Source organism: Adelges cooleyi, unplaced genomic scaffold, assembly GCF_023614345.1.
Source record: "Adelges cooleyi isolate 19-005CV unplaced genomic scaffold, UGA_ACOO_1.1 ACOO_flye_CR_arks_rails_tigmint_CR_PRNA_8, whole genome shotgun sequence".
NCBI classification, from domain to species: domain Eukaryota; kingdom Metazoa; phylum Arthropoda; class Insecta; order Hemiptera; family Adelgidae; genus Adelges; species Adelges cooleyi.
Window position 1 is genome coordinate 6,582,422 of NW_026096513.1, and position 22,553 is coordinate 6,604,974.

Below are 22,553 nucleotides of genomic sequence, written 5' to 3' on the forward strand. Positions count from 1 at the left end.
ATCCATACAAACAATAACACAAAATACGCTAAAAAAAACACTTGCTTTTGATAAACAACATCCGTAAAATTTTGTATGGTATTATTTGTAAATTTAGCTATGGACTATCAAAAAAACTAACATTTGAATATTTTACTTTCAAACTTGTACACCTAGCTAATAAAAAAAGCCCAGTTTTAAAAAAGCCTATATTTGTATAAAGAAAAGCTACTAAGGGGTCAGGCCATAATGGGGATGGAGCATCTTAGGGCTGGGAGGTCACACGTATGAATTATTACAACTGAAAGTGATAAAATCACATTTAATTAAACCCTACGATGCGAATCTGTAATGTCGGTGGTCTGACGAAAGAAATAATTTTGGTAACGACAGAAGCCTCAAAACCATATTGAGTACCGAGAATGTTCCCAAATTGTTCAATTATTTAAAAAAAATCAACATGTATAATAATTTGTAAATGTATTGTATTGTAAAAGTTCAATTATATTGTAAGTAATTAACCAATGTCTGGCTAATAGCCTAGCTGCTGAAGCCATAATAAAAATCAAAAAAAAAATCTGTAATGGTATAAATACAATTATCGATCGAAGTATTGTACCTAATGACAATAATGTGCTTAAAAAATGTAATTTTATTATTTGGATCAATACGATTATGGTTTATCATCTGCCTTTAATACAAATTTTGATAGTTTTAATTAATTTTATATCTACACATTGAATGTATAATTTTAAATTATTACAAAGTAACCCCCCCCCCATTCGATTCGTAAAAAAATTTAAGCCAACTTTGAACTTTCTATTCCGATCCTAATCATTCCCTGTAACAAGGAGAAGTTTTCCATTTAAAATACATGCAATTTCCCTATTTTAACTTGATTATTGTATTACAAGGGCAAAAAATTAATGACGAAAAAAATTTAATTTTATGAAACTGTCGAGTATTAGTGATACTTTTAATCATGAATAAATAAATTATATTAATTCGTGCTTTTAGGTAAAAAAAATATTGACGTCTGCTTAGTACCGTATAGTTCAATAACAACAAAGAATGAGGATCACAATCCATAGCTGAAACTGATTGTGTCGAAATTTCATAGGGTATTTACTGATACCAAAAAAGAAACGATTATAAAGAATTTTTAAAATGAGCACTCAATAAATTTCAATAACTTTATAATTCTACTAAAAATTTATCGTGCTAGATTTTTTATTGTTACCTGTTTAGTTCAGAGTTTTAGATATGAATAGAAATAAATATATTTTTGTCTGTAAATGAATTATGAATTTATTGATTTATAACATGTATACAGTTAAAAATATAACAATATTATATAGGTACTTTAACAATTCCTGATGTATTTATAATTGATGGATGATTAATAAATAATATTATTAAATGATATTAACATTAAACAATAATAATAGTGATAAGATTTTAAAACTGATTTAGCTGGATTGTCGTTATGTGTACTAAAAAAACGTATGTCAAACACTTATATCAATTTCCAAAACTCGGGGACAATTCCCATTGACTGCCTAATTCGTTTCGGTTGGTTCCTTCCTAAATAAACATAATATCAAATTAACAACATAATTTTCAATAGTTTCATTGTTAGCTATCTGATATTTACAATTAATAAAAATAAATAGTTATAACAGTTAACCTCTTAGCTGTTATAACTATTTTGTTAAGTCCAATTTTTTTTAACCAAAATCAAAAGAAAAGCCAAAACAATTTTCTTGTTCATTGTTTTAATTTTTTTCATAAAATAACCCATTATAACCACTTAATAATTAAAAAATACTAATATCAACCGATAGATTTCTAGCCAACACAGTACTCGTTATGCGGATAATTTTAACATACCATAATATACACCATTTTGTAGTTATTTTTTTTTTGAAAATTGATTTGTTTTTGCTATACTACAATATTAGAGAACATTCAAAATTTTATATTTTATTAGAGCTATATCAACTTTTGAAACTAACTAACTTTATAAGTTCTCTATAATCAGTTTGGATAACTACGTTTTAACTATAATAACTTTAAAGCTACCTATTTGTTAAAAACTGGTTATCGATGAATCAAAACAGTCAGTCAATTATTCCTAATTTAAATTTATATAATATACCTATAAGTATACATATAATAATATATATATATATATAATAATAGCTATACCAACTTTTAAAATTTAAACGGTAACATATAAATATGTATATATATATATATATTATATATATATATATTATATATATATATATATATATATATATATATATATATGTATTTATATGTTACCGTTTAAATTCTATAAGTTGGTATAGCTATTATTACTTTCAAACTGTTTACTTGTCATTTTCTTGTCCCGTAGTTGCATTATCGTTTTCGGTGTATATTGCTCTTAACCTCGCTACTACGTCCTTTTTAGTGGATGTTTTGTAACGTTGTGGGCAGTTGGAAAAATGTAATTCATTGGCTGGCGCTTCTACGCTTTTCAACTCGCCTTCGCCGTATAATTGAAACAATAGTCGTAGCGCCTCTGCAATTGCGTCCAAGTGAAATCGGGATAAGTCCTCGTTTTTTCCGTTATCTAAATCGGATAGGTACATCATAAATTTTCGACTGACGGTTTCGTTGAATATTTCATATTTTTTAACTAAACTCCCTTTGTGATCGACACACTGATTGGATATTTCCTCGTCGACCATTTTCAACATTTCCTCCAAGACGCACACAACGTCGTTTATATGGTCATCGGTCATTAGTGATGCTGAATTTCCAGGACCAAAAATTACTTTGAACATTTCAAATTGGACCGTATAGTCGATATTATATATAACTTGTTTTCGTAGTATTCCTGCCCACAGATATTCCGAATAAAACAAAAAATAAACCAAAAACGGATGAGTAAATTGTTTTTCGTTTATTTGATTACTTGGTCCTGCATCGCTTGGATAGGTTTTTGATCTGATGCCGAACCGTTCCCCAAGTCTGTTGTATTCGGTTACACTATGTTCGGGTACACTGTGATTGGGTTTAACCAAATCTTCCTCAACATATACTTGTTCAAAAAAATGTTCTTCTCTACCTGCAACCTCTTCGCTGTCTTCTGTGGGTTCCGATTGAGTTGGTCCTTCATGCTGTTCTTCACTTTCATCGGCGTTTTCCTTCAGAGACTCTAAATCGATTTTCAGTTTCTTCAAATCGTGCAACATTACGAACAAGTATAAACTAGTCGCTTTCGAAACTGCACAGCCGAATCCTTGTCGAATTATATTTTGAACCTGACCGATACTTACTTTTTCCTTCATGAGGTCGTTAGTTATGATAACCTCTAGTGCTTCGTGAATATTGAACGTAGCATCTTCTTTTTTCCCGATCAAATCCAACAAAGGGCGATTCTCGCCAATGATGTTCACGTTTTGTTTCAGAAAATCAACCGTCTCATCAGCTTCATCATCAGTATCAGTTAGAATCATTTTTATCGCATCTGTATCGAATTCTTCGATGTTATTTTTTATTTGAAGCTCTTCACCAAAAGTAGGCAAGCACAAAATAATAAGGGCACTTGATATACAAATGATTTTATACATTTTAAGAGCACGGGAAAAAACACAGTAAATCACGACCACTGAAATGCTAGGAACGTTTCAAAATGGTATGTGGTTTTGCTCTAGTTGTTTCTTACAAAAAATATAGAAAACCTTGTATACTTAAATTTTCAATAGTTCTTAAACACTAACGCACATTCGTGAACAACTTGAACAAACAAAATATGTTTGCATCGGCATGATGTGACTATGCAATGTTAATATCTGTAGGTGTTTATTTATTAGGAGACTTTGTTATGAGTACAAAAATTCTTGTGTGAACAGTTACATGTTAGTCATACATGAACGCGTGCAATAAAAAATACACACGAAAACAACAGTATTGAGTTATTGAAGTTTCAATCTTAGGACGGGACGAAAAGTGGAGTGCAATGTATAAGTTTTATCTTCGCGCACTTCCCCACCTGTCATAACTTTAAAAATAGTTGATCAAAACTGGTTCATTAACCAGTCAACATTTTTAGTAAAATATTCTTAATTTAATAAGTTAATACAATATAATATATACAATACCATATCAATTAAAAAATTAGATATACAAAAAATTAGTTTAGGAGGGGGTAAACACAAAAGAAATAAGATCACATTGTATAAAAATGATATAAAAAAAAAAATGAAATTTCAATCAAAGATTGTTAAAATGTATATTACCATACATTTTTTTTTTTTAAATACAATCTAATAAAATTAATATAATAATCAAAGGTATATTATATTCGATGTACCTAACGACTATGTCCTTAAATCTTACGATTGTACTGTTAGTGTAAATGAAACAGATGCATTCACTGTCTCACTAGAGCCGATAGGAAAGTCAATTAAAAATATTGCAATTAATTCATCCCCTGGGATTTTTTTAAGATCTATGGCCTAGATAATAACAAAATTAATTGCCCCGAAATTCTTAATGTCATTATCATCTTAATATCTCTTTAGTGTCCATTTTATTCTTACGTTCCACACCTGTATTCTACACCCCTGGCCATCGGCAGAACTTAACAGTTTCCGGTCCGGTAACAACGTTAAATTTTTTCATGATTTGTTAGATCGGCTAAATGTTTATATTATGAAGTATTTTTTGTTTAATACTACATTTTTAAGTTGTTTTAAGACACTCTAAGCTATACCTTATATTTCCCCATATATTTTTTTCTGTACACATTTTAATGTTTTTATTGATGGTTTGTTTGAACTAATTACTTTGTTACTTAATAAGCACTAATATTGTAATTGTTACTTCTAGTAAGGTAATTATCAAATTGACGGTATACGCTAATAGTCAAATTGACGATTTTCAATTTATACAGGTGCATTTTCTACTATTCCATAAATGCATTAATGCAAAATTATACATTTAAATAACGCAAAAGTCATACAATGTTTTTATTATTTTTATTTAAGCATTACTGTAAAATTTGAAGACTTACGGTTCTACCTACCGGAGTTTAAAAACTAAAGGAAAGACATTCAAGACTGCTTATAAAATATATGTTTGAGTTTTGACAAGTAATTTAACTAAAAAAATCCAGGAAATATTGTAAAATAAAAAAAACATTTTTAATTTTAGTCAAAACTTAACCATAACTATAATCAATTTGAAAGTTCTTTTCGTCAGCTTTTAAACGCTGCTAGCTAAACATTTAGATAAAATCACATTCAACTGAACACTTCTATGTGAATCTGTACACGGTAGAAATACAAATAACGATAAAAGCTAGTGCTATCACGGCAATAATATGCTAAAAATTGTATTTTTAGTAAAAGCATTGGCACATTTATAAGGGACCAAAAGGGACAATTGATTGCTCTGGTCGAAAATATTTTTCTAAATTCTATACGAGTGCAGACTGTACAGCTTTTTTTTTGTTGTTGGTGACATCGAGACGCAAAAGTTAAGTAAAATACCACATGTGTTTTGCATATATTTTACCAAGCCAAGGTTAAACGACAAAAGGTATTAACACCAACAGTAAAAATAAAACAGTAGGTACTAATCTGGAGTAATTAGTTAAAAGATTACCACAGTAGATTAAGCTAATTACACAGTAGCTCAATCCCAGTAGATATAGGTAGCTGGTTTCTAATTTTTTAAAGGATTTTTTTTCCTAGCTTTCGATACTTTTTTCAGCTCTGCGTGGAAGCGTAATATAATATACATTTTTTTATTATAACCCAAAACAAAGTGCGGCAGCTAAGGTTAATTTTTATTTTAAATCAGTAAAAACGTGTTGTTTAACATTTTCATGAAGCTTTTATGTTTGAATATAACATTAAAACAAAAATAACTACCGACACACCTTTTAGAATTTTAAGAATTAATACATACAATTAAAAAAATAATCTTACTACCTTGTTTTTTTAATTTTTTTTTTAAGTCATACATTAAACACGGTATAAAAGTTTGGCTTATTGATTATTTATCTTTTAAATAGGCTTTTAACTAAAACGATGGTAGGATGGTGAAACAATTATGAAACTCTGAAAGAATGATAAAACATTTTTTATTTACAATGCGATAATAATATAATATTAAAAATGTACTGGTAAAAGGTGGAAAAATTGACTTGCATAGAGGCGACTAATGTTTAAATCTACCGCCAGTCTTTCAGTAAACCACTTTTTGCTAATTTTTCAAATTTCGTTCTTGACATATGACGATCTAGAAATCATTATGAAAATGTACCAAATTAAGTTATCATGTAGCGAATAGACTGGTTGCAATTATTATTATAATTGCGTTTTATGTACAATTTGTGACCATAATATCTGCCATTATCAAAAGTCATCTAAAAACAATAATTTGGTTTGACTGATTGTTTGTATTTAAATAATCTAAAATCGTATATTTATAAAATTTAATGAAATTATAGATAACTTAGTGGTTCGTGAGTGGTACTTTAAAATATTTTGATGTACCATTAAATTTATTGGTTCTTTATGCGATCCTGCATAATCGTTATAAAATTGTTTTGTAACATAGTTGGAAGAAAAAACAAAATAAAAGCGTTTCATTTTTTTATAACTTTATTTCCTAACTATCTTATCTGACAAATTCTGCATAATATTATGAGTATTGCTCGAAATTTTTGTAAACAAATTACATTATCTATAGATAATTTGTTATGTACATCTAATGATACGTTTTTACTCATCATTCATATTTATATTGTACAATATCCATTATTGCATTATTATTATTATTTAACATACCCGTCAAGTTGTTTGTTATCCTGTTAACTTCCCCTAAAGTTAGTCCATAAACGTGGTGTTCAGAGGTGTCCTTTAATAACCAGTCTCTCACTCCGTCTTTGGTAACTATTCCGTTTCTGATATCGCTAACGTCTTTATAAATTCTATCAAGTTGCTAAAATCATTTCATTTATATTTGTAATACTCAATGTAATTACTACTGTACGATACATAACGTAACTCGAACTATTACTAGTATATTAATAACTAGGTTTATAGAGTATTATATTTATATGTTTTTTTTTATAATATATATTATATATATATATATGTATATATATATAAATTGTAATGTACATATTATTATGTTATATCACAAATTTACATAAAAAAAAAATCATAATTACCTCTTTAGTAAGTTTTGTTTGTATAAGTTTTTTAAATTTCTCATTTGACATCGGAATATCTAGAAACCAGTATAAAAGTGGTCATACTAAAATTTACTTAATTGAACTTAATATTATGCTGCATTTATTTATTGTGGCGTTTTTGTACAATATTTGGCCATGGCGGGAATGTAGTATCATAACTTCTGTTTGTCAGTTAATTTAATTTTTAAATAACGTAAAATCGTGTCCTAATGAAATGTCATAAAATTAATATTGCAATATTAATTGAAATCACTCTAACCCCGTTATGAAATCGTTTTGTAACATAATTTGTAGAGAAATAAAATAACAGTGGGAATCGGACGTCCAGGTCGCCCTTACAGAGGGTCATCAAATGTGGGGGTCATTTCACTAAAATTTCATGTTTTTTCAAATCTTCCAAAATTAATTTAGTAATCTATTCACCAATAACTATTAAGTACCTTTAAAAGGACTAAAAAATAAAAAAATAAGTAAAAAAATACTTTTTTAAAAAATAGTAAAAAGTGAACTAAAAAGTAAAAAATAATTTTATCACAAGAACAATTTACCAATCAATTGTGTCACATTTTAAATAAATAAATATCGGTGATATTGAATTGAGTCCCAAATATTGAAATGAGTCCCACGAATATTTGTGGGTTGTCGGAATTGAGTCCAACAAATATTTTTTGGTTGTTTGAGTTGAGTCCCTTCAGCCTATTAGCGTTATGGAGGAGACACCACATGGAGGTTGGCTGATTAGTCTCCCAAAAATGTGTGTGCTTGCTTACAAATGCTTTGCTTGTTTATAAATGGTCAAAAAAAACTTTCAATTTTAATAATTTTTAAAAATTATTAAAATAATGTCTGAGTTTAAATGGTTGCTGGTAAAAATTTAAATGAAACAGATTTTAAGTAGTCAAATCTGCTAATTTTTTTATTTTGATGTTTGATAATCTGCTCCCGTAAAAATTGTTCTTTTTCCAATGTTTTTTTTACATGTTTTTGTTGTTGCATTGCTTCGTAATTTAATATAGGTATCTGACTGTATGCCTAGAAGAGTGACGGCAAGAATAAAAATATTCGGATGTCCTGAGTGAAACAATGCGTTTAATTTTGCATGAAGACTTTCACAGCTGTTAGTTGTCCGATTAGTGCTTGCTGAAAAAACACACCAAACTTTGGGAGGGGGGGAACTGTCCAACTTCATTGTTTATTTGGGACTCAATTCAATATAATCCGTGCAAATTCCCTCCTAATAATAGCAAAGGAGACTATGCTTACGATCTTATCTATGTAATCAATTCAAACATATTAAGATAAGAAACGGGACTCAATTCAAATAACTAAAAGTAGGATGGACTCAATTCGATGTTATCCATAAATATTTATCAGATAACGTTTTATATTGTAAGTTCTTTTGTAATTTAAATTTAGTTTAATATTTGGGTGTGACACAAATATTTCACAATACTTAACTCAATGAATTTGGACTTTGTTGAATAGGGCCATCGCTTTTCTTTTTAGTCAACAATTAAAGACGTTTAACATTAATACAAATTGTAGTTCATTTTCGGTTGTTTTTAAAGTAGTTGACATTTTAAACTATAAAATGTGATACAATTGATTGGTAAATTGTTCTTGTGATAAAATTATTTTTTACTTTTTAGTTCACTTTTTAATATTTTTAAGAAAACTAAGTTTTTAAAAAAGTTTTTTTTAATTTTTTTTTAAATGTTGGAAAAAACCCGCTACCTCTATTCATTAATAATGTACAACATCAAAGTTATTATTAATCAATCACGTAATATAGTTTTGCACATATTATATATTTTTAAACATCTATTGCTAAAATATTATTATTTCACGTGCCTGTCATTCTTGAAATTATATAGTGGACCTCCTGTTCAGTTAGATTATGTTCCGATCCCATGCTTTTAACACTAAAGTAGTGTTCTACAGCAAGCTTGGTTACGTTTCCTTTTTTAATATTGGTAGGAGCAGAATCAATAGAACATGATTTTATTTTGACACATCTATCTTCGTCTTGAACCGCGTTGTAAAGTTTGTCAAGTTGCTGAAATCATTACCTTTTTTTTTTTAATACACAATGCGAATACTCTATTATAGAAATAATTTTTTCTTGAGTTATTACTAGTAGGTATATTACTCAATAGGTTTATAAAGTGCTTATTTTTTTCTCTTTACGAATCATGTATTTAGATAGAAAGAATTCACAATTACCTCATCAGTAAACTCTGCGTTTGCTATGCAAATATAAAGAAACATGTACAAAAAAATAATAAAATATTTTAAATTCATTATGATATTTTTTTTCAACGCTTATGACACTTGAATTAAATTAATTTTTTGCAGTTAAATAAAACCTAAATGTTTTACTCTTTTTAATATCTCAGTTGTAGTGATTTCAGTGTAAAACTTACTGATAAAACGCATATTTTTTTGGCCAATAAGTTGAAAATTCACATTGAAATATAAAACAAATAATAGTGACTATGGCCTACAAGTCATAAAAAACAGTAGTTGTTTTGCCGTTTGACAAACGCCAAAAAAGTATTACTTGTTTACACAACTGTCTTGCAATAAAATATTATGTACAGTGACGCAACTACTACCATTTTGCAGGCCCGGGGACTGGTGTTAATTTTTAGAGGCACCTTTCGACTTATTAAATAATTGATTTTTCGGGCCCTTAATTACAACAAAAAGTTATTTGAAGTTATTTCACACTTAAAGTTTCTCATGTATCATTATATCTGTTTGAAAAAAAAACAAAACAGAATTTAAAATACTACCTATACATTTTATAAAATCCACATCATATCATCTGAATATTCAATTAACGTTGATAAGTCAAAAGGTCTTCAGAAATATTTATGGGTACTAAATATGTACCAACACAATGAGATAGCAGAAATGGAGATGTCATTATTTTAAAAAGACTTATCAGGAATAAAAATCCCCCTAGAGACAAAGGCCTCTTAAAGATCTAAAGGTACAGTAAATAAGCAGAAATACTCGTATAATATGCATGTGTATTATTCAAACAATAAAAAACATATTTTTGTACTCAACGAGGTATCTAAAGTATGTGTTAAAGTTTCTAATGTATACATATATTATCTGTAAAAAAAAAAACAACAGAATGTATAATATAAGCATCATTTTAACAAGTTCAAACTAAAATCTTCAAAAAGAATTATTCATGGACGCAATTTGTTTATAACCCATTATCTTTTATACGAATCTACTGGTTGTCTCTAGATTTATTTTTAAATTCTGTTTTTACCAAATAATTTTTTAATAAAATATAATTATCCCCAATTGAATTAACCTGACATTTCAAATTTATTTCTTAGATATTTATTATTAATTAAAATGTATAAAGTTTAAATCTATAAAACAGAAATGGAGATGGCATAAATTAGAAAAACTCGTCAGGAATTGGAATCCATTATCAAGTTGTAGTACATATAGAGAAAAATATTTTGGGCATGTATTGTTTAAATAATAACATGTTTTCATATTAAACTAAAAAACATGAAGGTTATCTAAACACGAATTTATCGGTTTGCAGCGATACTACCAAATAATATGATTTAATATAATGTGTATTATACGAATGCTTCTTCTTAGGATACTAACATTCGATTTCTGGCTAGAAACAAATAAAATGTCTTGCCAACAAAAATACAAAATTACAGTTCTTTTAAAGTAATATATTAGTTTATATCTAAAATATTATTTCAAAAATTAAAAACTGTGTCATTATGAAGGGTTGTTTGTAAAATAAAAACTTTAACAATCCTAGGCATTTGTACTACTTGAACCTCAAATGTATTAATATCGCACTTTATAAACAATGTGTTCATTTTAAAGATTAAATATGATGGAACGGGTTATCAGAAATGTTGAAGATGTTATATTTATTTTATATAGACTTCGTCAGGAATTGAAATACTTATTGGGACAGAAACCTTTTAACGATCTAAAGGTGTAGAAAAATATCGAACATAAGTATTGTTCAAATAATAAAAAACATGTTTTTATACTAAACACAAAAAAAAAAAAAATAAGGTTACCGAAGCACAAATATATCTATAGACTATATATATATTGAAAACAAAACAGATATTATAATTTTGTCAACACATTTTATAAAAGTCATATCATATTAACTGATTTAATATACTATACGAATAAGGTTCTCTTAATAAGATAATAACGAATAATCGAGTTGATCCTAATACTAAAAATATATTTTTAAGCACAATATTGTCATCAGTTACAATACTATTTTATAAATAACATTTGTTCTATAAAATCGCTTTTCATTAAGGCCCCTGGATTCCGACCGTTTTTTCAGCCAAAGCACATAATTTTGTGTCCATCGCACAGGCCGAACCAATCATCCGATAAGCAATCTAAAAACCGATATGAATTTGTCATGAAGTTTACTTGAGATCGGTCAGAGCATTTTTTTAAATTTTTAATTTCAACCCTTTCCAAATTTTATTTTAAAATTTGAAATTTTATAAAATGTTCAAACATGCGATGGACAAAGAATGTACTATTATTTGACTAAAATGGCTTTTACTCGTAGACAAAATAATTTAAATTAAAAATAATACCATGAAGTTTGTACAAATTAACTGGTTAATTAATTGACGTTTTCGAAATTTTGTAAAACCACTTTTCTCTTAAATATTGCCTATATAAAACTCCTTAAAAATGGTCGGTATCCAGGGGCATGTACATATGATTTTATTGATGGTATGTTAAAACTAATTATTTTAGTTTAATTATATTATGCAATATAAATAATCCATTCCCAATTGAGCGTAATATTTCAATAAGCAAAAAAGTTTTTAACATATTTATTTTTGGTTTTCAACTAATTTGACTTTTTGCCAATAATGTATGTAAGGGTATGAAAATGGATAAAGCATTTTGGACCGAAAAGTGCACACAAAATTTTTATTTTATATTTTTTAAAGTAGAGGGCATAACTATATTGAATCTGAACGAGCAAAATCTAGAGTATTATAATGCACAATTTAAAATCAAAGAATAATAATTTATGTAACTGTAATAGTATTATAATATACAAAAATTACACTTTTAAAAAATGTGTGGTTTTCATTTCATTTAATAGGGAAATATTGGCTCAAGTTTTTATACTAACGTTGGGTACAAGACAGAATTTTTTTTTTTATTATAAGATAAATTTATTAATTTCTATAAATATTAGAATATTTTAAAAAACCCATGTTCCATGCTAAAATACATAATAGCATAATTTTTCATCTGATCTAAAAAATTATAAAAAAAAACCCTAACTTAACATGGGCGTAGTTCACCAGTGTAATCATAAAAAAAAATCTAATACAAATAATAAAACGTCAAAAATATTAATACTTATATGGAAGTGATTTGCAAGGAAAATCAATTTTCTATGAAACGTTTGGTTTACAAAAAGCTGATAAAATACCATTTTGTTATAAGTTGGTTATGTAAACATTTAGCTGTACATTTTTCGACTTTGTCAAATGGCAAACCAACTACTGTATTTTATGTTTCATACGCTATAGCCTCGATTATTTATTTTTACAAACAAAATCCATATGTATTTATTAAATTTTACACTGAAATCGCTAGAACAGCAGCCATTAAAAATAATAGAAATAGTTTATGTTTTAAACAACTGCAAAACATTATTCGAGTAACGTGTGCGTTGAAAAATACAATAATGAATTTTAAATATTTAATTATTTTTTTGTGTACGTTTGTGTATATTAATATAACAAATGCGATAATTTTCGAAAATGATCAGGTAATTTTTAATTTTTTCTATCAAATTATATAATTTATTAAAAAAAAAAAATGAAACACTATTCCACCTATCGAGTAATATACTAGTGATAATTCGAGACACTAATTTTTATAATAATTGTATCATTCACATTGTGTATTAAAAAAAAAATGTAATGATTTTAGCTGCTTGGCGAACTTTATACAAAGATAAAAAATGAAAGTATGAGACTATATTCTAGTGATAATGTTACTAAGTCTGTAGTTAACACATACTTAAGTAACCCAAAAGCACGCAATGATTGGAGAATGAAAAATTGGGAAGCCAATAAGATAATTAATTCCATGTGGAGTAGTACGTTGAAAAAAAATAGTACAGTAATAGATATTATAAAATATTATATATATATAACATGTGGAATGTGTAAACTACTAATCACTTTGAAGTTGTACATAAATAAATATTGATAGGTATTAAGTAGTGTGTTTTTTCCAACATTTCTGAGGAGTATTTGGTGACTTTTGATATGTAATAGGTATTACATTAGGGTTTAATATCCAGATATAATTCATAAAACCCAAATAATTATAATTAACACCACGCCGTATGTTACAGCATAATTAGTAAATTTTAATGCCAATACTTTTATGATGATTTCTAGAGGAACCTATGTCGAAAGTGCAGTTTAAATTATTAATAAAATCATTATTTACTTTTGAGGTAATTATGAGTTTTTCATCCAAATATAATATGATACCTTAAAAAAAAAATTATAATAATTAAATACTTTATAAACTAGTGAATAATATTATAGTAATAATTCGAGATACACTTATTCTGCAATAGTAGTGTTCACATTGTACATTAATAACAAGAATTTAATGGTTTTAGCAACTCAACCAAATTTATAACGAGGTACTTGAATTTAATGCGAAAATAGAGTATGAATTTGGTGTTCGCATGAAAACAAGCATTGTTGACAAGCAAGCAGTTAAAAAATACTTTTTTCTTCACCCCCATGGACTAGTTAAAGAGGAAATCGAAGAGATAACTGAACATTTGCTTGGTACGTTGAATAATATTAATTCACTCGTAGATTTTGTAACCTATGTAACATGTGTAATGTGAACAACTATTACTTACTTTAATGTGGTACATAAATTACTATCGAAGCTAGAAAATTGTATAATTCTTAGACTAATTTTAATTAATATTGAAATATTCCTTTTATGACGTTTCCCATGACATTTTTTTTAGACACGATTGTAGCTTATTTAAAAACTAAATAAGCGGAAAAACATAACTATTGTTTTTAAATAGCTTTTGAAAATACTCGTTGTGGCCAAATATTGTACATAAAAATGATATAATAATAATTGCGACCATTCATTTTTTTACAGGATAATATAGTTTGATACATTTTAATGTGAATATTTTTATAATGATTTCTAGATAAACATATGTCAAACGAGAAGTTTAGATATTTAATGATATTTAGAAATCCTTATGTACAATATAACACCAGCCAGTAGTGGATTTAAACATTTGCAGCATCTAGGCAAGTAATTTGTATTCAACATCAACTGTAATTACAAATACAATTGATGTGTATTTAATAAAAACTACATTTATTGCATTAAAAATAAACAAAGTTCCTAAGAGCATTATAGAAAATTACTGTTTATCTGCTAATCTTCGGATACAAAAATCGTATATATAAACTCACCCCAAAAATACAGTTTATAACTCTTATTAAATTACCCTTTGACTGTAATACATTTCTGGTTGTTTTATCAGAATACATAAGCTGATAGTTTATCTACATATGTAAACAACTATATGAGAAATTGCTTTTTAATGTTCTTAATTACGATAATATATTATGTATTGTCCACAATGGCAACAAATTTTTTACACAGAATTTACTCTAACCGTATCGAATTACAAAAAAAAATATTTTATGCACATTTTACTGTTTTCTAAAGAGTATAGTTCATTAATTTTAGTTATAACTCAAAATTATTCTTAAAAGTTGCTGACTTCCTAAACCAATGAATAATACATGTTATATAATTTATATTTTGTGTTATTGTCGCATAGTAAATTTGTTTTTCATATCAATATTTCAGGGCTACAAAATTACTACAACATACTATTGTCGTTCACTGTATTATTCAAAAAGTCAAACTATTTAGAGTATTTCAATTTTCATTTATTACTATTTAAAAATAAAATTAAGGTACTATGAAGTTAGCTTATTTTTTGTACAGTATGTATTTTTTCTTATAATTTTAAAGGGTTTGTGTGTATGTGTGGGTTATTTTTGTTTTAATCAATTACTGTATTATTTGTAAATGTTATTATTGAACATTAAAAATTCATAAAAATGTTAAATAACTCGTTTTCTGTTGATTTAATATATAAATTAACCTCATCTGCTGCGTCTTTGTTTCTGATAATAATAAAATATATGCCTCATACAGAAACGAAATGTTAAGCAATACAAAAAAGAGCAGCGTTGCTAAAAATAGTAGGAGTGAAAAGAGGTTATAGACTAAAGAAAGAGTAGACTTTGTCTCAATGTAGAAACCACTACATTGACAGGCTGACTTTTTTGGGAGAAGGACTTGACCCTTTTTTCATGGTTAGGTTTATGTTGGGAATTATAGGCACTATTATTTATTATAAATCTTAAATGGAGTTTTTTGTTTCTTGTATTTTTAGCTTCGATGCGGAGCAGAGATACTATTGGTCTTACAATGATGTAAGCTGTTTTTGTGTAACACCACTGTCATTTTTTTAATACCGGACCAATTTCTTAGAGTAGCACAATCTATAAAACACTTTTTTTTGTGTGAAGTTGGTAAAAGTTAAAAAAGTTCACTTCATCAATCAACCAGTTTTCGCAAATTTCGTATAATGTAACATGAAAACTTTTAATCTTAAAACAAATCAAAAATTACAAAATCCCGCAAGTGTTTTTTGGACATTAATTACTTAGAGTGATCCTTGTAAGTTTGCCAGTACATTGGAGTCGTGGCATAGGGACGCCTGAGCATAGTCGGGTCCGGTAAATAGTAGAGACTACGAGGTCACTGGATTATAGGAATTATTACTATATATTTTAACTATTATTATATTATTTTAAAGTGATTTGTCACTTTCAGTTGTAATAATTCACATAGACCTGTGAGCTCTTCCGCCCACTATATGTATACTTAAAACAAAATAAAACTGTTATCATGGATGGCATACGTACTCAAACTATTGAACATTTGTATCCACACAAACATTAATACAAAATATGCTAAAAAAACTAATTTTTAGTAAACAACAAACCGTAAAGTTCGCATGGTGTTGTTTGTATATTTTGCAATCGTATGTGCAGATATATTATTTTGTGCGCAGCATTTTACGAATCATGATATATTATTAACTTTGTTGATACTTACATGCACGTGTAGTGTGTAATTTTCAAAAAATGGTTACTTTGTGATAATGTAAGACAAGGCAATCTTAGAACCAATATCTATATGCATACAGTCTGTACATAAAAAATCTATTAATATTGCCAAAGCTCGTAACCCCCTAAAAAATGAATTCATCGTTTTCATTTGTATGTACAAATTATTTTACCACTTTCGGTAATCTTATAATTCCTGAAACCCGTCATTTCTTCAAATCGTAATATTTTTTTTTTACAGTTGTATTAGTTGTATATAGCATTGCTCACTTCATGTTTTACAGTCAGCGCTCCGTGTCAGCTTTTTAGATACGAGCACACATAAGTCATAATGTGCACTACACATTTGATCAAACACAAGTTTCCTAATAACATGTTTTTTTGGGTCACAAAAAAACCACTTCAAGCTTACTGACGGAATCAATCGTTTTTCGTAGCAACTAAACGGCGTAACGCCATTTTGATATGTACAAGGCGGTGCATTTAACGTAGGATGACACTAAATATCTTTTAAACTGATAATTAGTAAAATGATTGCAAATATTGCTAATGTTATATCACAATTTTATGAAATGACTAAATATTAACTTTTTTTAGGATTATCCAAAGCTCTGTCAAATTATGACCATTAAACGTTATTTAATCAACGATTAGAAAACCACAACCAATGTTGTTAGTATTGATAAGATATCATTTTATTTCTTAAATAGAGAATGAGCATTAAAAAAAATGCTAATATTTTGGATACATGGCAGGGGTTTAGACCGTGATTTGGTCAATCTAACACACTAGACTCGGCCATTGAACGACTTAATTTTGTAACATAAAAACGAAACGTAATTTTAAATGTGTACCAGCCCAAAAACGTATTCATGTTAAAATCAGCTAGAATCGGGTAATTATACTTAAAGTAATAAAATAAATTCCAACAAAATAATAGAGCAAAACTATTTATAATTTAATCAAAACTACATTTGTATGTGACAAATTACACATATAAATATATTATATTACTTATTTAATAAAAGTTAATAGTTACTAAAACTGTACTGGAAAAAAAAATTCAATGACGATGTATTCAACTTCCTTCCTAGTAAAGTTGCACTCTGCGAGTACAAAATAATATTATTAACTTTTTAACAAACGAATCAGGTCAATTTAATAGCAACTGAGTTATTTGAGATTCGATACACTTGCTAAAAATATTTTTATTTCAAATAATTGTGACGGAAGAATAACAATGTAAATTAAAATTTTACATTGTAGTAAAGTTCAAAAAATTTAAAAAAAATGTTCAGGAAATGTTCTAGTATTATTGAATATTTATTCATACGTTTGTACAACTAACCATACAATTTAAACCACTTTTTATTCATATTTTTGACACACTTTTTGTTCATATTTCAATGTATAATTTTTTTTACCAAGTTTCAGTCTGAGAGCCTTAACCTTCGTTTTATGGAGGAGGTGTTACGGACGCTGTCCTTCACCGCGCCTAAACACACACATATCCACATAAAGAGCACGTATACATTATATTAATGTGGTAAAGACAATGTTAACATTAAAATACAAGCGCAATGCCGGAAGTGTGATTTAACCCTCGTTAGCCACAACCGATATAGTATTGCAAATATACAATCGCATGTCCGCTGTGGCATCCGGGCACGTACATGATTAGATTACCACTACACACCCATATAAATAGGAGTAAATCACAGGCTTCAGACAGACGAACTAGAGCACTCAATTGGACAAGTGGTCTTTTCATTGTTTTGTTTGTACACTTGTTGTTTTACTCTAAAATAAAGTATTTTTAAAACTGGAAGTGTTTTTTCATTATAATATTTTTTAAATAAAACATCTCCCTGCATCGACGAGAAGACTACAAATAATCTTAATAACCTAGATTAATATTTCAGGCTATTACACAGACAAATATGGCGTACAATTGTAGTATATTATAATACAGTATTGAAGTTACAGTTTTCATAGGGAAGTAATTGTTTGTATACAAATATTTCGATGCATATTTTGATTTATATTTAACTGCATACATCAGATAGAGTCCCAAGTCCAAATAGTTGGTACAATAGCTTTCTTCAAAATGTCATCGTACATGAACCCTAGATTTTGGAAATACTTTTGAGTGATTTCGTGTGCAAGTGAATCTATTCGAGCTTTGACGAAATCTGATACAGAGATGTAATGGTTTGAAATTTCTTGTTTGTAAGCTTCTAAAAATATGTTGTAAGTCTGCATACTCGTATCCGGAAACTCGCATCTTTGGAATACAAGTCCCATTAAAACTTGTATATTATCTTTAATGAAAGCAGCTAAACTATCCAAGTTTTCAAAAATTATATTAGTTAAGCTCTGCTCTATATCTATATTGATGTTAGACAGTAAATAATATCTAATCTCAAATAACTGATCTCTGAACTCTTTAATTTTACATAACTGTTCATAATCTGGACACAATTCGTGAAAATAGTCTAATGCGCAGTACATGAGTTCAAACATTGATAATGAGTCTTGCGCTCTCTTCAAAGCACAATTATAACAGTGCGCTAACTCTTGGCCATCAGATATGAAATTTGTCTGACAATAATGTAAATTATGTCTTAATATATTTAAAAACTTAAACAATACTTCCACATACTTACAAAATAATAAAGTAACAATCATAAACAATTTTGCTTCGACATTTTTGTCGTTTACTGCCGATTCGTGTGGGTAGAGAGTTTTTAACAGATCTTGTGATGAAAATACAAAATAGTTGTTGTATTTCACCATGAACATACCTCGGACGTTATCGATTTCTTGCCATCCGTTAAAATTGTACAAAAGGGAATCAAGACGGGCTATTAGCAGTTGTCTGGGATTATACAAACTAAACGGCCATTGTGTTACAATGAGTGGCACAAATGTTGTCTTTATAGCTGTGATGTATTTGAAACCTAGTTTGTCGTAGTAATTCTGAATAACTTCATTTCGGAGACTATCCATTTGAGTGGCGACGTACTTGTTTATATCCGAAAAGCCGTATTGGAGTTCCATTGAGTCGATGTCATTGAGTAATATACAATTTTTTTCTATGATAGCTTTTAGTAATTGTTTATTATTATTAACAAAATCTGACAATAAATCTTGACCTCTGATAATCTCACCAATGCAAATATTATCTTTTTTACTAAAGTACTGCAATGGTTTTTCATGAATACTAAATTTCAACAATGCAATGAAAGTACTAACTGTATCGCTGAATATTTTTGCGTTGCTTTCATATTCTGGACACAGCTGTATGATGTAACTCAATGCGCTGTGCATTTGGAAAAACATTGGCAAAGAGTCTTTCAATTGATCAAACGTTTCAATAGTATAATCCATGCACTTACTATAGTAAGTGTATTCACTAATTGAGTTCTGTGTTCTCTCATTTTGGCAAACCGTCAAAAATTGTTCTATTAAATTCAAGTACTTCATAAGTACGTCCATATACTGACATCCTAGCAAAGTTGCAATCATAAAGTATTTTGCTATGGCATTTTTCTCAATTACCAGTGGTTCGTCTGGTTCACGAGTCTGAAATAATTCTGTCGAAGTAAACACAAATGTGTCGTTTTCACTTATCTCAGTTATCCCTTTAACGTTTTTTATCTCTCGCCATCCGTTATAATTAGTTAAAAGAACATTTAGCCGGACTGCAAGCACTTTATCATTGCACGAAACGAATGATTGGTGAGTGCAAGTTAGCAACGATATCAGCAAATGTAATATGATGAAATACGGCATTTTAGATTAGAATGATGTGTCTATATTTTACAGTACACCGATATTCTAAGTTGTATAACTATACCTAATATCACACTGTTCTCACGTTATCATGTGTTCTCACTTTTTATTCTGTACACATTACGTACATGTAAACAGGGTGATCGAAATTATACTTTACAGAAATTTGCTCTATGATAAAAATTGTGTTAGTCATAAAAGTTTCAAATGAAATCTTTATTACACTAATAATTATTATTTTGCATGATAAAGCAAACAATTATGTTAAGTTTTTTTGAAGTGTAAATTTAGACAGCAACTTTTAAAAAATAAACATTATTATATATATTTTATTTACTATTTAGAAACCGAATGATGTATGCAAACTTTGACTAGCCAATAATCAGACTTGAATAATTTTGAGTAATTAGCGTTTAAAGTCATTGACAAAGAGGATAAGAGGGTGAATTGTAATGTGTGTTTTTATCCACTCGCATAACTCGCACACACTTCTTTCCATGAAGTATTAATTGAAAACCGGTTACCAATAATTATTTTAATTAAGTTACTATTATTTAAATCATTTTATACATTTATGCTACTATTTAACTTAAACGCTATGTACTAATTTTGCTTTTTTGTATAATAAAGTTCTTACTTGAAAATGTTTTAGCTAAAACAATTACTTTAAAAAACAAATTACTGCAAACTATAATTTGTATCACCCTTTATAAAAATGTAAAAAGACTGTTTGTGATCTACAAATAATCATCATAAAGTTAGCCTAAATAATCAGCTGTATTAATATTTACACAGGCATTAATTAAACAGTGTGAACACGTTTCAGAAGTATGTTTTTGCAAAATATTTTAGTTGCTAGAATATTGTATTTAAATGTTTTGAATACTATAAATTGGTGTTCAGAAATTGTTTTAGCGACAAATTAATTATTTTTGCAATATTATTTACAATGAACTTATCATTTTATTATTAGAGTATTTTTCAAACATTAAAACTCATATTAACATCTCTAACTAATACGTATACCGGTTTCAGTGTCGTTGCTGATAATAAGGTAGTGTACCACAGTATTAACGGGTTAGTGAAAATAAAGTTAATTAAATGATAAATTAATGAATCAAAACATTATACTTTAAAGTAAGAAAGAAGTAAGGAAAGTAAAAAATTATTTACTATAAATAGAACACTAACTTAACTATTCTTACGGCGATGGCCGATGGGAATAAACCTAGCTTGGAACTTCCTGAGAATTTGTAGATAATTTTAGTTTGTAGTTCATCAAAATCGCTCTAAAGTAGTTAAAAAAAAAATAAGAACAAATAGGAAAAATAGGTACATGTTTCCACTAATTATTATACATATACCCTATTCTTCCCAAATCAGGAAAAAAATATAGCTTAAGCGACGTATATTTTTGCCGCCCTTCGAGTCTGGATACTAGGTCCGCTGTAGTTCTTCAGTGTAGAATTTACCCGAAATCGGGTTGCCTTGGTAGTTTTCCAGATAGTATGTTGGTGGGATCACGTGCTAATATAGTATCACGGCAGAGCCGCACGTCGGATATATAGTGATAAAGTATACAGTTGCCCACTGCCGGTTGCGCGGTAAAGATAAGGGGTCGGATCGGGGGAATCCCCACCATTGTTATGTCTAAGCAGCTATACTGTGTCATGCGATTGTTGTGTATTGTGCTGTACCTTGTGGGGTGTTGTTTTTGTGTTTCATTTGCTAATGACAATACTGACGGGTAATACTATATTATTAATACCATATTTTTATATAATAGTATAAAAAAAAAAACTACCGACATCCCAACAAAAACACTTCGTTAACTCAGTGTAAATGGTAGCTAAGTAAAAAAAAGAAGTCTTGGCTAGTTTACCTACGTTTCGGAACACTTCCACGTTCCATCTTCAGGGCTGTGGTTCGATGTTGCTCGTACCGCGCTCTCTAGCAGACTGACCGATTAGCTTCCGTGGGCGTAGGTTATATACCATACCCCCCACCGCATTCTCCGCTTCCTCTTGCCGCTGCCAGCTGTTTTCTACGGCCACGCCCCTTCGCCTTGGCCGGCTATCGCATGACTCTGCAAGTGGGAGTGGTTAACCTCAAGTCATGTAAATAGTGTAAATATAATACCCCACTCAAGTTTCAATAATTTTTTAAAAAAGAAGTGTTTCAACATAGGCCCTAAAATACGTGATATAATATAGGAACTAAGTGAATACCGTAATGTAATATAT

The 22,553-nt window shown here is 28.5% G+C and overlaps 1 protein-coding gene and 1 long non-coding RNA gene across 2 annotated transcripts; one reads left to right on the top strand and one right to left on the bottom strand.

The window, feature by feature from the left end:
- Positions 1 to 1,349: 1,349 nt before the first annotated feature.
- On the bottom strand, positions 1,350 to 3,683 carry LOC126845674 (uncharacterized). Its single transcript, XM_050584488.1, has 2 exons — positions 2,359 to 3,683; positions 1,350 to 1,563 (listed from the first exon to the last, which is right to left on the bottom strand). Exons 1-2 carry the CDS (start codon positions 3,600 to 3,602, stop codon positions 1,539 to 1,541), a joined length of 1,269 nt encoding a protein of 422 aa, XP_050440445.1. The 5' UTR covers positions 3,603 to 3,683; the 3' UTR covers positions 1,350 to 1,538.
- Positions 3,684 to 13,020: 9,337 nt separating this feature from the next.
- LOC126845681 (uncharacterized) lies at positions 13,021 to 14,611 on the top strand. Its single transcript, XR_007686812.1, has 5 exons — positions 13,021 to 13,073; positions 13,238 to 13,406; positions 13,714 to 13,772; positions 13,944 to 14,118; positions 14,505 to 14,611. It is a non-coding gene; the product is annotated as an uncharacterized LOC126845681 (long non-coding RNA).
- Positions 14,612 to 22,553: the final 7,942 nt, after the last annotated feature.

Excerpts from the sequence above, each read along its gene's own strand:
- LOC126845674 (XM_050584488.1), bottom strand. The coding sequence starts at position 3,602 with ATGTATAAAATCATTTGTATATCAAGTGCCCTTATTATTTTGTGCTTG. Across the intron at positions 1,564-2,358 it reads ACGGGACAAGAAAATGACAA|GAAGGAACCAACCGAAACGA; the intron begins GTAAACAGTTTG and ends ATGTTTATTTAG.